The sequence below is a fragment of the Sorex fumeus genome, unplaced genomic scaffold, assembly GCF_029834395.1.
Source record: "Sorex fumeus unplaced genomic scaffold, SorFum_2.1 ptg000246l, whole genome shotgun sequence".
Classification (NCBI taxonomy): Eukaryota; Metazoa; Chordata; class Mammalia; order Eulipotyphla; family Soricidae; genus Sorex; species Sorex fumeus.
This window is the reverse complement of record NW_026606303.1, coordinates 95,080-111,971: the sequence shown is the minus strand read 5'-3', so window position 1 is coordinate 111,971 and position 16,892 is coordinate 95,080. Positions and strand designations below refer to the sequence as shown.

The following is a 16,892-nucleotide window of genomic DNA, read 5'->3' as shown; positions in this document are numbered from 1 at the left end:
GGGCGTTTACCTTGCACGTGGCTGACCCAGGTTCAATCCCCGGAATCCCATGTAGTCCCCCAAGCTCCGCCAGGAGAAATTCCTGAGTGCAGAGCTAGGAGTAACCTCTGAGCATCACCAGGTGTGACCCAAAAAGCCAAAAAAGAAAACAAAAACAAAAACAACCAGATACTTTAGGTGTTTTGCTTTGTATGTGCCCAACCCAGGTTCAATCCCCAGCATTCCACGTGGTCCCCTGAGGGCCACCAGGTGAAGGTCTCAGCACAGCTGAATACTAAAAAGCCCAAGACACAAACAAACAAACACACACACACACACACACACACACACACACACACACACACACACAAATCCTAAAAAGAAAACCAGAAAACACACTTTGATCCAGTGCAGGAAGGTGTCTGGAAGGTTCCAGAAAACCGGCCTTACCAGCACATGTCTCTCACCCCCTCCCCTTGCTGTGAGCCCCCAGTGCTCCCGGCTGGCAGGGGAGACAGAGCCGAGGGAGCAGGGGGCACGGGAGAGGAGCCTGAGGCGCTGCTGAGGGGAGGAAGGAGCCCAGCACTCCGGGAGCATCGCTGGCCACTCACTGATCAGGCAGAGGCGGAGGGCGCAGAGGGGACAGAGCAGCGCACCTACCTTTGCTGCCCCAATGGGGGCTCACGCAGCCCCTGGGGCTTTCTAGCTGACACGCTCGTGAGCCTCAGAGGCGATAGGGCCGAGCTCGCCTGAGGAGGCTTCGCTTTTCCCTCAGCAAGGTGAAGATCAGCGTCCAACTCCCCTGGTACTCACCAAACTCCGAAGATCTTTCTCCAAAGCCTCCTTCACTCGGCCGGCTTCGTTCAAGTTCTCCTGAAGACTACGAAGCGCTAGCTCCTTCCCCTGCAGCTCCTTGGCCAGGCTATCGGCCTACCAGAGTCACAAGGATGGAGTGAATGGACCAAGGGGACGAACAGAAACAGGAAGGGGAAAACAAAACAGAAAACACGTATGAGAAGCCCATGACCCAACACAACCCCAAAGAACAGAGGCGTGAGGTGAGCGTGATTGCCTGAAGCTCTGAAAGCCAAGGCCTTGGCGCCATCAGTTCTGGTGATGACTGTCTAGTGGTTACTGAAAACGGCTCAAACAGAGGCGTTTTCTAGACCTAAATTTGGAGCGACCAGAAAATAAGAAAGCCTATGAGAAAGACTGACTTTCCAGGGGCGGGGAGACGGCACAAAGGGCTGGAGTACACACCAGGCCCGAGTTGGAACTGCAGCACCACTGGGCGAGCCTGAGATCGGTCCACAAGCTGAAAAGACCCACTACTGCTGGGCGGGAGGACCCCAGAGCCGAGAGCATGGCTTGGCGAGGAAGAAGGACGTAAGCAAGGGAGGAGGGAGGCTAAGGATACGAAGGAGGGAGGGAGGAAACAGGGAAGAAAGGGAAAGGGAGGGGAAGGAGGGAAGAACAGGTTATCTTTTTTTTTTTTTTTTTAGCCCGCTCGAGCTAATAGATGAACAACGGGAGGACAGTGACAATGACAGTGACCCTATGGGATCCTGGAGATCGAACTCACGTAGGCCGTGTGCAAGGCAAATGCCCTTCCCACTGTACTATCACTCTGGCCCCCAAGATTTACTTTCTTGTAGTTTCTTGTCTGTGACTTTAAAAGTCTGAGGTGTTTCAATATGAAATTTAAATTGAAGAACCTCTAATCCACTAGACAGCAGTCACCAGAACTTGACGTTTGTTACATCTTGATGCGAACAAGTGGGTCAACTATCCCCTGCTGTGTCCTAGGAATTGATTCCGTTTGTTTCTGGAATGCCAGCTAAGGAGTCCTGAGTCCTGAGAGGAACTCCCGGGGGTCTCTGGGTCCTTCTGTTATGTCTGTCAGTCCTGTCTACAAATCCCACAGCCCTTCCAACTTGGCCAACAGAGAAGTTTCTCCAACAACGCGCACAGCGCCAGGGGGGTGGGAGGGGGGCGGCTGGGAGGGCGCGTCTCTGCCACCACAATCCTATAGGAGGAAAAGGGCATTTCTCGGGGCCCCTTGGGGAGAACTGCAGCTTCCTCGGCTTGGCCCAGATCTCACTGTCTTGTCCTTCCCCAGGGTCAGGGCTACCATGAGAGTCCATGCCCGTGGCCAGCAGGAGGCCATGCTGGAAGGCGGACTTGGCCCAAGCACCCCTTAGAGGCTGAAAGGGATGAAATCTCTGCAGGGCTGGGCTGGGGCTTGTGCTGCAGGCAGGGAGGGGTCGGCAATGAGAATTACCAAGATGGGCCACGTCACCAGCCCTGAGGGAGCTCAGAGGTTCAGAGGCATTGAGCACCAGCTGGAAACTGAGGCACCTCGGGGAGAGGACAGCAAAGCAGTCACACGAGCAGGTGGTCAGCAAGGTCAGGGAAAGACCCCTGCGGCCAGCCTCGAGCCCAAGTGTCTGGGCGGACTCGGCGAGTACGCAGGGGGCCCAAGGCGGGGGGGCCGAGGTTTGCTTTGGGGGCTCCTATCTTGTTTTCTCACTGGCCTTGTGAAGAGTTCTCTGTTTCAGAAAGACCCCAGATGGGCCCGATTAGCCAGGGCCTAGGCTAGCATGGCATCCGGGTGCTGGGGACCAATGACCGCCCCAGAATCATGCCGACACGTTCTCAGTCCCATCAGAGGGAACCGCACGGGACGTGACCGGGAGACCTGTCAGCACCAAGCCGGAACACGGCGGCAAGTACACAGAGACACAGCATGCAGGGAGCGAGCGTGGAAGAGGGCGAGGGCGCCCGGGTACCAACCTGCCGCTCTCGGCCCGCTCTGCATTCTCTAACTCCTGAATCTGCCGCTCAGCCACCTGGAGCTGCCGCCTGAGCTTCTCCATTCCCAATTTACCTTCGGAACTGGCCTTCCAGAGCCCATCGAGCTGCAAGAGCTTCTGCTGGGTGGCCTCCAGCTGTGCCGTGGCGTTGGCCAGCGCCTGGGCTTGCTGACTACACATGGCCCGCAACCCCTCCAGGTGCTTTACCTTCGTCTCCGCCTCCTGCAGCTTGTTCAGGGCGTCCTCCATCTCCACTAGGTGCTGGTCCTTGCTCTGGTCGAGCTTGGCCCGCGCGGCCTCCAGGCTGTTCTTCTGCTCCTGGGCCATCCTGACCAGCCGCGACCTGAGCGTCTGCAGCTCAGAGGCGTGCGCTGCACGCTCAGCCTCCAGCTGGGCCTTCAGGTTCTCCACCTCCTGCTGGTACTCGAACTGCAGCCTCTCCATCTGCATCTTGAGCTCGGCCAGCTCGGCCGCCTCGGCGCCCACGCCCCGGCTCACGGCCGCCTTCGGCTCGCCCATGGCCTGTTGGTGCGGGGCGATGGCCGTCTCCAGCTTGGACTTCCACAGGGCGATCACGTCCGCGTTCTCCTTGTTGGCATGGTCCAGCTTGGTTCTCAGCCCCTCGTTCTCCTTGGCGAGCTTCTCGGAGGCCGCCTGCAGGGCCTTCACCTCCTTCTGGTGGGAAAACAAAATTTCCATGAGCTTAAAACAGGAAGGAAAAGAAGCAGAAACAGAAATTATTCTTTTGCAAACTGTTTGCTTCTTCTTGTTTTAAGGAATACCTTCAAAAAACTGGGGTTCTAAAGGATTTGATTTGTGCTGCTCGACTGAAAATCAAAGCTGAGGCAAAGGCGTAGACCCAACTGTCAGAACGAGAGAAAAACGCTCATCAACAGCAGCCTCCAGCCCCAAGGAGCAGAGGTGCCTCCGCCGGGCCCTGCCAGGTGCATGACCCCTGGTATCCCTGTCTGATTCGGAGTCTCCAGCAGAAGTGGTCCCGGCGGGGTCGGCCAGGCCACCCCGCATCCTTGCCTGCACCCTGCAAGTCTCTGGGACCTGCCCGGGCTTTACCTCCAGGTCGCCTTTGGTGATGGACTCCTCTTCGACTCGGAACTGGAGGTCCTCCACTTTCCTGTGGGGGAGAGGGAGAGTTGTGAGGGGCGTCACTGCTGCCCCCCATGAGGGCCACCACCCTGTAGATGCGTGCCCGACCCAGCCCCCGGCTCCACACACAGGAGGGCTGAGAGAGTCAGCGAGGGCCAGAGAGAGAGTACAGCGGGCAGGGCGTTTGTCTTGCACGTGGCCGACCCGGGTTCAATTCCCAGCATCCCATTATGGTCCCTTGGGCAATGCCAGGAGTAATTCCTGATTGCCGAGGCAGGAATAACCCCAGAGCATCGCTGGGTTGACCCAAAAAGAAAAAAGAGAAAGTCAGCGAGTCCCCTCGGCTGCGAGCACTGGGTGGGACCCGCAGGCTACAGGAGGAAGCTCTTTCGAGTCAACGCCAGGCGCAGTGTCATATCAGCCTTTTCTGCCTCGCAGCTAACAGAGGTCATTAAAGACTGACCCGGGGCGCATACTAGTTCCTGTCAGCCAGCTCCTGTCCCCACATCGGGACAACAACGGAGCCCCTGGGGGAGAAGCAGCAAACGACTCGGGGCTGGGGGGGCAGGAGGGGCTCCCAGGGGACGTGGAGTGTTCGGCATGTGCAGCTGAGGAGCTGAGCCGGGTACTGGCAGTGCCCCTGGGCACCACACTGCCGGGAGCCCATCTGAGAAGACCGTCTTGGCCGGCACCCCGTGTCCGTCTGTCTGCAGCCTGGCCTGAGCCCTGCCTGTCTGCTGCCGTGCCCCATGGGTGCTGCGGGTTTCCTCCCGCCCAGGATTAACCCCAGGGACTCCCACAGGGCCCCACTGGGATACGACAGTTCCCAGCCACCCAGCACATGTCTCCGGAACACCAGGCCACGTGGACACAGCAGTGAGGGCCGGGGGTGCCTGGGCTCCAGTGAGCTCCCCCCATTCCTCCCCATGAGGCCACGCTCAGGACTGGGCACCCGGTGGTTTCTGGTTCTCACAGCCCCGGAAGGCCGGCGCGCCCCGCCCGAGGCAGTTCCCCAGCTTGGGGCACGGCCTCACTTCTTCTCCTCCTCCAGCTGGTTCAGCAGCTCCACCTTCTCCCGGTCGCTCGCTTCCAGCATGGCCCGCTGCTTGTCCATCTTGGCCCCTAGCTCCAGGACGTGCTGTGGAGGCAACTGTGCGTGAGTGTCCTCGCCCGCCCCCGACAGCCCTCTGTGGGCTGGCACCGCCACCTGCCACCGCGGCACACTGAACGCGTCTCCCACATAAGCTGCAGCGTTTCTGGAAGGCCGGAAGGGAACCACACCACGAAAGCACCAGCGGGGACAACTTGGCGCTCCCGGAACCCCCACGGGGTGAGGATAAGGGGCATGTGATCAAACCACGCGCTGGATGCCACCGCAACGACGGCAGACGGGGACCCATGGCTTCTCCCTGCACTGCCTGCACCAAGGTCGCGCCCAGCATTTGCCGCAAGCGTCTCTTGGCCCCGGCACTGTCGTCTGCACAGACGTCACCTGGTCGTGCCCGTCCCGGCCAGGGCCAGCTCCTGCTCTATCACCCCCACATGGCTCGTGGCCTTGGCCACCTCCACCCTCTCCAGGTCCCGCTGGGCCAGCAGCTGCTGAATGTGCTGCTGCTTCTCCTTCAGTGCCTCTTGGAGGGCAGTGGTGCTGGAGATCTTGCAGGCATAGCGAGAGGAGGTTTCTGGCAACTGCAAAGGAAAAAGAGACGTGAAGGAGGTGGGGGTGGCGGACGCGGGCATGCACACGGCTATCCTCAGCAAAGCAGATGGAGCAGCGCTGCATCCGTGCATATGGGCCAGCGACTCTTAGCAGAAGCATCTTGAAACCTTCCCGAAGATCCTTGGACAGGACCTGAGCTCCACTGACGGGCTTCGTGGGAATCCAGAGACTCTTCTGGAGAGCCGGAGGCAGCCCCCTCCACAGCCCACTCTGGCTTGAGCTTCCTTAAGGCTGAGCCCTTGGCATGAGCTTGAGGCCGCCTCCAGCATCTTCAGCCTTGCAGGTCCGTCTGGGTCTCCCAGGGCAGCCTGGCCCTTCTCTCTTCCTCTTCCTTCCAGCTCACCTCGCTCTCCCCAGCACCCGCCCCAGGCCTGAATAGCACTAACCAGAGACTCTTGTCTCTGGGAATGGCCTCGTGCCCCTGAGGGTCACTAGGTGTGACCCCATAAAAGACCCCTGTGCCATCTGCCTTTGAAAGTGGGGGATGAGAGGCTAGAATGGTAAAGTTGCGGGGAAGGCGCTGGCCTTGCACGCCGCTGCCCCAGCTGGATCCCAGGTACCCACCCCATAGGGTCCCGAGCCCACCAGGAGTGAGTCCTGAGTGCAGAGCCCGGAGGAAGTCCTGAGCATTGCTGGGGTGTGGCCCAAAATCCAGGAAAAAAAGGAACAAGTGGTGGGTGAGCATGTGTGAGGGCTCACGCCCAGCGAGCAGGACCGCAAGGGCAGCTCAGGGGAAGACCAAGCACAAAGGGAAGGAGAGAAGAGGCAAAGACAGCGAGGAGGGGAGGGGAGTGGGCTGGAGGGCCGGGGGGACCGGGGGTCCTGTCCGTTCTGTCCTGGGCTCGTGGTCGCTCATGGTCGCTCTGCAGACCCAGTTTCCTTGCGGCACAACGGCCCCTGCAGGCGGGGACACAGCGGGACCTGGTCTTCATTCTTCAGGCACACGGTGGCGGGGGCTGGGGCGGGGGTGGCCGAGGACGTCCGCTCCTTCTGCCTGGTCATGCCTGACCCATCGCCCTGCTCTTGCCGCTTCCCTGCATCATCTGAGCTGCTGCCAATTGCCTGCTGACTGATGGGCCCAGCAGGGCCCAGGCTGTCCACTGCTGCTTTGCCTGCTGGGAGCTCTCGAGCTACCTGGTTCTGTCCGGGGAGCGGCTCATCCTTGCCTCTGCGTAAGGATCTGGCCGTGACTTCCCAATACACTTAAAGTATATTGGTCAGATTAAAAGCCCGGCAAGCTACCGAGAGTATTCGATATGCCAGACACAGTAACAATAAAGTTTCCAATGGAGACGTTACTGGGGCCACTAGAGCAAATCGACGATCAACGGGAGGGCCTTTACTTGCTTTACTTACTAAATGCTCTCCCCAGGGCCAAAGAGTCTATTGTGGGGTGGGGGGGGTGGGGGAAGGTACTTTCAGAGGTTCAAGATCCAGCAACGTCAGGAGTGACACCACCCCCCTGCAGAGAGCCAGGAATAAGCCCTGAGCACCCCTGAGTGTGGCCCCAAAACCAAATAATAAATAAATAAAATTTCTAGGAGCACACGAGCTCTCGGGCCCAGCCATGTGCAGTGCTGCCGGGAAGTGCACTCAACTCTGATTTCAAGGGGTGGCTGGGAAGAGCTTGACAGCCTTGGGGGTCTCCAACAAGACCTGGGCTCAAACCCCCTCCACCAGGAGCAGCCCCCAAGCACCACGCCTGGAGTCCCTGAGCACTGCCAGGTGAGCCCCTCAGTACCAAAGAGCAAAAATAAAAACTAGGAAAGGCGGGCGGCGGTGTTCCCTGAGCCTCCTGGCCTGAGTGGTGGGGCACGCACGCGCTTCCTGGGCCCGAGACAGCTCCCTGAGGAAACCAGCCCGGGAGCGAACGGCTTCTTTCAGCCAACCGTGGAGACGAACGAGACTGCGAGTTCAGGCGCCGGAGCAGGGAGAAAGCAGCACCCCTGGTATGGGGGGAGGCGGTGCTGAGGGGCTGGGCAAGGTCGGGGCCACAAGCTGAACTCAGGATGTTGATGCCAAAGCCTCTGCCCTGCGCGTGGTGTGTGAGGCCCCAGGCTCCATGCCAGCAAGGCCAGCCCCTCTGTGGGAGCCTGGTACCTCAGAGAGCAACTCAGCCAACAAGCGAACCGGGAGGCTCCCACAGGGCACGCCCGGACCTGTGTGCATGTATGTATGCATGCACGTACGTTCCTCTGGGCATGTCTACACACACCTGTGTGCACACGCGCATTGTGTCTATGCAGGTACGTGCCTGTGTGTACACACCCATAAGCCTGTGTATATACGGTATGCACTACGTGTACATGTATGAGTGGCTGTGAGTGTGTGAACGGTTGTGTGTGCACGTATGGAATTACATTGTCGAGGTATACTTCCATGAAGCCACACAGACTCATTCTATATTCCTGTCATATGTGCTAACGGTGATGTGCAGTGTAGGAGTGAGCTCCGCCCTGCGTAAAGATATGCAAGGCAGGGGCCAAAGGGCTGGAAAGCGAAGCCCCAGCGCTGCCCAGGCTCAATCCCGGAGGCCGCCAGGAATAATCCCGAGCACAGAAGCGAGAGAAAGCCCTGGGCTCTGCCAGGTGTGACCCCAGAACAGAACAAAACAAGACAGCGGGGGTAGGCTGGAGATACGGCTCAGGCGTGGGGCTCTTGCTCGGATGTGGGAGGCCCCGGCTCAACCCCAGCACTGCAAACGGCCCCTTGAAGCACTGCAGGATGTGGCCCACAGTCAAGCAGAAAAACAAAACCAAATTCCACAAATGGGCTGGCTCGCAAGGGAAGGAGAGGGGTTTCTGAGTCTGCTCCCCTCCTGAATGGCGAGGCGAGGGGAAGGAGGAGTCGGACGTGAGGATGGAGGCAGGGCAGGGAAACCTGGTGGTGGTCGAGCAAGACAGGACTGGCCCCAGGCCTGTGCCCACGGCGCGCGGCCTCCTGGCTCCCGTTCCCGTGTCGTCTGTTTTGTATCTTCCGTTGCACACACACTCACTCCCTCCTCTTCCGCATTGAGGGTCAATGCAGGGAGCAGAGGGGGCGGCAGGAAGCGCAGCCCCCAGCAAAGCCAGTCCCCCGGGACACATCTCCATCGTGGGCCCGTTTCCCTGTGGGCAATATCTCAGGACACCCTTGCACATTCAGACACACTTTAGTGTTTAGGACTCAGAGAGACATGAGGGTAGAAGCCACGAGGCCCCAGCTTTGACTTGCGGCCCCGCAATGGACAGAAGTCGAGGCCCCTCTGCAAGTCGACAGGGGTGCAGAGGGACAGGAGGGAGCAGGGAGGGACGGAGAGAGCAAACACGCAACGCCAAGCGCCAAGCGTTCCCCAGAGTCTCTGGTTCCCGCTCTGACCCTCCGACGCCCCCTTCAGCTCCCCCACTTCAGCCCTAAGGCGGCCTGAGCCCTGAGCACCCGAGGAAAGGCCCATCCCTGCTCCTGTCACCGGTGGTGGCTGGGAAGCCACTCGCCTGCCCCCCCTGGAGCTGCTCAGCCCACCCAGTCCTGCTCCGCCTCTCGCCCCTGGGGCCTGGGAGTCTGTGGGGGCCCGAGCACCGCGCGGGGTGGGGGGAGCTTCTTACTAGTCCCACGCGGCTGAGCCTGCTGCTCACGGATGAGGCCACGGAGCTCACGGAGCTGAGCGAGGAGGCCGACGGGCGGCGCTTCAGGCTGGCGGGGGTGGTGGCCATCACACGCCTCCCGGGGGCCGCCTTGGCCTTGGCCGGCGTCGTGGAGGGGAAGCCGATCTTGGTGACTTTGTGAATGGGAGCAAACAAGCCGTACTTGGGCTGACACTGGAAGTACCTGCGACAACGAGGAGGGGGGGACAAAAGACCCCTTTGGCAAGAGAGACAGGCGCCGACCGAGGCGTCCACTGAGTCCCACAGTCTCACACGCCCACAGACTAACACGCTCCCACAGCCCCACACTCCCACACACTCACACCCCAACAAACACTCCCACACTCTCACACCCCAACCAACAGTCCCACACTCTCACACTCCCACTCACCCCAACACACTCACACCCCAACCAACACTCCCACATTTCCACAGCACCACACTCACACACACTCACTCCCCAACAAACATCATACCCTCACACAGCCCCCCCCACACTCTCACCCAACAAACACACACTCACACCCCAACCAACACAAACTCACACTCATACTCCAACCAACACTCCCACACACTCAAACCCCAACAAATACACACTCACACCCCAACAAACACACACTCACATCCCAACAAAGACTCCCACACTCACCCCAAGAAACACACACACTCACAACCCAACCAACATTCCCACACTCTCACACTCCCACTCCAACAAACACACACACCACAACAAACACTCCCACATTTCTACAGCCCCACACTCACACATACTCAGTCCCCAACAAACATCATACCCTCCCACAGCCCCACACTCACACACACTCTCACCCAACAAACACACACACTCACACCCCCAACCAAAACTCCCAAACACTCACACCCCAACCAACACACACTCACACTTACACCCCAACCAACACTCTCACACACTCACACCCCAACAAGTACACACTCAGCCCCCAACCAACACTCCCAAACTCTCACACTCCCACACCAAACAAACACACACTCACACCCCAAAAAACACTCCCACATGTCCACAGCCCCAGTCACTCACACTCACTCCCCAACAAACACTCCCACACTCACCCCAAGAAGCAAACACTCTCACACCCCAACCAACACTCCCAAACTCTCACACTCCCACCCCAACAAACACACACACCACAACAAACACTCCCACATTTCCACAGTCCCACACTCACACACACTCACAACCAACCAACACTCCCACACTCCCAATGTCCCACACTCACAAACACACCCCCTAAAACACACACTCACACTCACACCCCAACCAACACTCCCACACTCCCACAGTCACACACTCATATACACACCCCTCATACATACATATCCACACCCCAACAAATACTCCCACATTTCCTCAGCCCCACACTCACACCCCAACAAAAATACACTCACACTCACACCCCAACCAACACTCCCACACTCCCACAGCCCCACAGTCACACACACGCACACCCCAACCAACACTTGCACGCTCTCAAACCAACAATGACACGCTCTCATTCCCTCACAAACATGCTCACACCCCCACCAACACTCACATGCTCATGCCCTCACCAACACTCTCACAGCCCCACACTCACACGCTCACATACACACACCCTCATACATACATATCCACACTCCGAAGCACACACATTCAAACATTCACACACACACTCCCTCGCACGCCGCCCACCCCCACCGTGCAAACCAGGGGCGATTCCAAGCAGCCTCCCCGGCATCTGAAGGGCAACAGCAGGCCCGGGGGGTTCCTGCGGGCCGAGCACAGCTGCATGTGGGAGCCCCAGGCTGTCCCCACATCCCTGCAGGGTCCCCGAGTGCCACCGGAAGTGGCCCCGCCTAAGAACCAAGTGAAGTGGCCTGCAGTCCCCTCAGCGCCTCCCGGGCACCGTGCATTGCCCCAGGCTGTGTGGGGGGGCAGGAGGACCCACCTCGTTCCAGCCACGGCGCCATCGTTCTTGCCCAGCGGCTTGTCCAGCTCCACGCCACACCAATCCCCCTTGGCGAAGTCCGTCTCCCCGAGGAAGCGCACCACACCGGCCTTCACGCCTCCCACCTGCCGGAGGGACGCGGGTCAGGCACCCTGGACTGCGCACAGTGCCCCCACCCCCGCAAAGGAACATTCTGGCTTCAGAGTAGGGATTTCCGGAAGAAACCCCAAAGGTCAAGGTGCCACTTCCCCCCGCAACCCCTACAGCGTGAGCAGACGCTGCTGCTCAGTGTCCATGCAAGGCAGCGGCGTTCACACCCACTCGCTGACACCGGTGGCCTGGCTGACCATACCCCCGGGAATCTCTGACCCAGGCCAGCCACCTGGTGTGGCGAGGGGGTCGCTGCCCCGTGGGTGTGGGAGCGGAGCCGTGGCAACCCCACCGCTGGAGAACAATTAAGCCAGAAACCAGCTAAAGGAAAATGACTGTTCTCATATCTTAGCGGACTTCCATTTTCCAGTTCTCCTTCACTATGCCTTGGCTTCACGCTTGGCCCCTGGGACGCAGAGCAAAGCAGAATCACAGCGTTGGACACTGACGGGAATGCTGACAAATAGGGCTGGAGCACTGGGGGAAGGGCACTTGCTTTGTGTGCGGCCACCCTGGGTTCAATCCTCAGCACCCAAGATGGTCCCCCTAGCCCGCCAAGACTCATTCCTGAGTGCAAAGCCTGAGTGACCCCAAAACCAAAAAGTCAAAACAGAAAGGAGAGAGAGAGAGAGAGAGAGAGAGAGAGAAACCTCAACTAATAATGCCCGTTTCTTTTTTCGGGTCTGGGGTAGGACTGGGTTCACGTGCTAGGGGGTCACTCGCAGCACGAGGGGTAGCAGCGTCACCCAGGACTGTCTCTGCGAGTCCTGAAGTGCCATCTGCAAAGGCCCTGGCACAGCCTCCTGGCGTGGGCCCTGGGCACTGTGAGTGTGACAAGGAATAAAAGAACAAGAGACAGGTGGCTGGGGTGGCGGCCCTGGGCTGAGAAGAGGCTGCAAAGTTCCTGTCTCACAGCTGGTCATCGGCGAAGAATTTGGCACAAAACATGCCGTCCCCGACCCGGAAACAGCCTCCTCTAACAGGACAACTGGAAGCCAGTCAATTCTCTCAAGCCCCTGGCGTCATATCCTGGAAATATCATCTGCCCAAAACTGCTGCAAGCCTGTCTCCAGAACATTCTGTCAGAGCTCAGCTGGAGAGAAGGGAAGTGATCTCCCAAGGTCAGGAGAACCACCACACATCAGCCCGGAGAAGCTCTTCACGGTTGGACTCTGAGACGCCACAGGACGGACAGAGTGACCTCCCGCTCTGAGACACCATAAGACTGACCAGAGCGACTGACTGTCCCGCTCTGCGACCCCTGCCTACTTGCGAGCATAGACGGGACTTGAGGTCAGAGCTGGGCATTTCCAGTGACCCCAATGAGGGTCCCTGAGTCTCCAAAGAGAACCAAAGTAGCACAAGCATGGGGGCAACCTGTCCACTGCCAGTGACAGGGAGTGCCAGGGGCAGGGGACCGTCTTCCACAGGCCTAAGTCTGGAACTGCCATGTCAGAGCCTTCGAAGGGCTCCTCGGAGGTCAGTCCCGTAAACATCGGGGTCAGCTGGCGCAGAACCTAGACTTCCTGTGCGCAGGGAAGAATGGGGCAAAGGGCAGGAGGCCCTTTGGAGAGCCGGGAGGGCGCCAGCCCTGCAGGGGAGCTTCGCCTCAGTGCCCCGAGGCCAGCCCCCACTCGCCACGGCCTCCTGACCCCGGCTGCATTAGGCCGTGGAGCGCCAAGCAAACCTTCCTTGAATTAGGAAAAAGACCAAAGAAAGTGTTTGGGTTTTCTTTTTTCCCCCTTCTTCTTTCAGAAAACAGCCCTTATGCTGGTTGTGGTCCCCCAAAAAAACCCTCAAAAACTTTTTTTTGAAAGGCGTGCTCTAGCTGAGGTATGGAGCGATGGAACAGCACAGTGGGCAGGGCGTTGGCCTTGCACACACCTGCCCAGATGTGGTCCCTGAGCACAGGGCCAGGAGTCAGCCCTGAGCACCACCACCAATAAATAAATAACTGATCAGAGTTATTCACCGCAAAGCCAGTGGCGGTGTCCCCGCTCCCTTGTTCCAACGACACTGGTGTCCCTGTGTCCGGGTGTGGACGGTTGTAAATGCAAGTTAAAAAAAAAAAGTCTTTTTTCTTCTTTGGGTCTTTGGCTCACACCTGGCGATGCTCAGGGGTGACTCCTGGCTCTGCACTCAGGAATCATTCCTGCGATGCTTGGGGGACCCTATGGGATACCGGGGAACCCAGGTTTGCTGAGTGCAAGGCAAACGCCCTCTCTGCTGTTCTACTGCTCCAGCCCCCCAAACAGTCTTTAAACCGTGAGTCTCCTCCAGCTCCAATTCCCTCCCCGTGTTACTCTTTGGCCATCCCCGAACCCCGACCGTGACCCTCCAGAACTCTCCGAGGGCCACCCTGCGCCTGCAGGCGGGTCACCTCACTGCTCTCCTCTCCGGCCTCCACAGCTCGGACACTGGCCTGGCGGTGGCCATCCCTGTGGTCCCCGGGAAGCCACTGGCTCCGGGCCAGCCCCCAGTCTGTCCAGAGCCGCCCACCTCAGACGTCCCTGAGGGGACTTTTCCCGGCCGCTTCCCACGGGTTCTGAAAGCGTTATTGAGTGCTTCTGCTGGGGGAGAACAGTTGTCTACAGCCAAGCGCCTCTGCTTTGGGGACCTGTGCAGAGGAATGGGCTTGGGGTGGACTGAGGATGCCACGTGCAGGGACCTGGTGACCCCCACCAGAAACTCATCTCATGGGGGTGCCCCCTCGCCCCCACCTTCCAGTTGTTGCTCAGAGAAACCCAAGAGCAGGTGCTGAGTCTGAAGATCGAGCAACCAAGACAGCAAAACATACTCTTGAGAATGTTCGGGAGACGGGTCCCGACCCGTGGCCTACTCAGGGTCCATCCCCGACACCCCAGATGGTCCACTGAGCCCTACCAGGAGTGATCCCTGAGTTCACCACCAGGAGGAAGCCCTGAGCACGGCCAGGTGTGGCCCAAACACCAAACCACACACGTTTGGAGAGACGGCTCAGGGCTTGCGCACAGCCGGGCACGGAATGGCCCGGAGCGGCTCGGGGTGAGCCCTGTGACGCCCCAAACACAAACATCAGAAACCAGAGAAATGGAACCGATTTCCAAATTTGTTCGTTGGTTTGTTTTCTGAGTCACAGTCAGAGTGCTCAGGCCTTACTTCTGGCTTGGTGCTCAGGGATCACTCCGGGATGTGCTTGGGAGACTGTACATGGGACCAAGACTTAAACCCCAGGTCAGAGGCGTGCAAAGCACGCGGCCTCCCCACGGCATGACCCCTCCATCCTGTTTTGGCTAAACTGGTAAAACTGGCAGCATCCCCGCACGCATCCATCACGCTGGAAACTGCAGGACCAGGCGTTCCGGCTGCTCGTCCTTCCACCCAAACCGCGAGTCTGCAAAACCTGATGGACCAGACAGGTGAATGGACACCCACCTGCGACCGCTGCCCTCGGCACTCACCAGCACCCGGTCCCCGAGCTTCAGCTCCTGCTCCCCGTTCTTGAGGGAGACAGTCTCCGAGAGGTTGGAGATGGACTCGCTGGCCGTCCTGGTCAGGTTGCTGATGTGAGGGGCGGCCGGTGCCTCCTTCGCGGAGGGCTGGGGTGCCTTCGGGGCGGCGGCAGGGGCCGGGGAGGCCGACAGGGGCGGTGTGGCCTGGGCAGCAGGCGCTGGCTGCAGGCTGTTGGTCTCATCGTCGGCCTGCCAGCTCCTGCTCAGCTTGGACGGCCGGGTGAAGATGCCCTTCAGCGGCTCACACTGGAAGTAGCGCACACCCGCCACCGAGCCGTCGTTCTTGCCGATGGGCTCGTCCAACACGATCCCGGCCCACTGACCAGGGGCAAACTGGGTTTCCCCGAGGAACTGGATGAATCCAGGCGTGTTCCCCTTCACCCAGACTCGTTCCCCGACCTGGAAGTCGTCCACAAACTCCTCCTGCGTCTCCGAGGAGGGGGCGCTGGGGGTTTTCTCCCCAGGCACGGACTTCTCAACGGGAGCAGCCGCTGGAACAGCAGAAAGGGTCAGAGGGTCAGAAGAGTCAGGAAGGGCCTGTCCAGGTACAGTTAAAGTGTGGTGGGGGGGAGGGACACCCAGCAGTGCTTGGGGCTTCTCCCAGCCAATGCCGGGGGCTGCTTGTGGCGAAGCCTGGCCAGGCCCGCCGTGAAGGGGACGTGCCTACCTACTGCAGCATCCCAGGCCACAGTCATATTTGGGCAGCTGAGGGGAAATCTTTGGACACACCCCGTGATGCTAGGGACCAAGCCAGGCGAAAGCTCCAACCCAGTGTCTTATTTCTGCTGTGCCCACTGGCCCATCTTCTTTTTCTTTTGGGGGGGAGCACCCAGCCAGTCCGCAGGGCCTATTTCTGGCTCTGCGCTCAGGGTCACTCATGTGAGGTTGAGGCTGGAGAGTCACATGGGGTGCCGGTTGCCCTCCCCACTGTACTGTGGCTACGGCCGGCAATGAGGCCCTTTAGTCCAGGTGAGTCCACCTCCCTCAGCCTGTCCCCAAGCCCGGGCGAGGGGGTAGCAGTTAGGAGGGAGCGTGTTGGTCGCCTCAGCTGACACCAGTTGCCGTGACACTAAAGTCACAGAATGTGACACTCGTGTGTGAGAGCTGTCCCCAGAGCCATGAACGTGCCTACAGCTCAGGGAGCCCTTCCCGGGCGAGGACTCGGGAGGGGGTTCCCGGGTGGGAATGAGTCTCCCCTGGCCCGGGCTGAGCGCACTTACCGGCCGAGGACGCCTTCAGGGCCCAGCTCCCATGCTTGAGGATCTTGGTGGGGGCCTTCAGCCCACTGGGCCTCAGCAGACTCATGGTCAGGAGGTCAGACGCTGCCGCGGCCACTACCGGACCCTGACCATCGAGCCCACTGTGGGGCCTTCTGAGGCGCACTCGTTCTCAGGGATAAATCTCTGAAGAGCAGAGGAGAGAGTCTGTCTCAGGGGAGCGACCACAGCAGCTTCCGGAGCCCAGAGAGCTGCCAGTCTGACACTCGCCACCCCGAGTGCGACCCCCAGCCTCCCGCACAGCCCCCTGAGTCCACCAAGTGTCATTCCTGCACAAAAACGCAATCCCAAACAAACAAACAACTGCAGATTCGGGGCCAGAGGGCAGAGGGGCCAGGTACTTGCCCTGTGGGCAGCTGACCCTCACGCCCTCCCTGGCATCACACCCACCCCCAAACACATTCAGGAGCCAGAAATCGTCCCTGAGCACTGCGAGTGTCACTGACCACCTCCCCGTCCAGACACTGACTAGCCGGGAGGCGACTCAGCAGTGATCGCTGGTCTTGTGTGTGCGTGTGTGCGTATGTGTGTGTGTGAGGCCCGGGGTTACACACAGAAGCTAAGGCAAGCAACAGGCACACTTTTTTCTATTGGCTGAGAACTGCCAGGGAAAAGGGCTCAGCAAGACTGCGCCAAAGGGGGGCTGGAGAGATAGCACAGTGGTAGGGCATTTGCCTTGCACGCGGCCGACCCAGGTTCGATTCCCAGCATCCCATATGGTCCCCTGAGCTCTGCCACGACTGATTCCGAGTGCAGACCCAGGAGTAAATC

General features: G+C 59.5%; 1 protein-coding gene across 1 annotated transcript in view; it reads right to left on the bottom strand.

Annotated features, from left to right (window-relative positions):
* Positions 1–16,172, bottom strand: part of LOC130018270 (CAP-Gly domain-containing linker protein 1-like) — a 37,255-nt gene extending 21,083 nt beyond the window's left edge. The window contains 10 exon segments of the mRNA XM_056109000.1: positions 805–909; positions 2,769–3,470; positions 3,867–3,924; positions 4,931–5,034; positions 5,389–5,408; positions 5,411–5,585; positions 9,201–9,423; positions 11,204–11,328; positions 14,794–15,335; positions 16,065–16,172. Coding sequence (XP_055964975.1) covers positions 805–909; positions 2,769–3,470; positions 3,867–3,924; positions 4,931–5,034; positions 5,389–5,408; positions 5,411–5,585; positions 9,201–9,423; positions 11,204–11,328; positions 14,794–15,335; positions 16,065–16,149 — 2,139 coding nt within the window. The 5' untranslated portion in view covers positions 16,150–16,172.
* Positions 16,173–16,892: the final 720 nt, after the last annotated feature.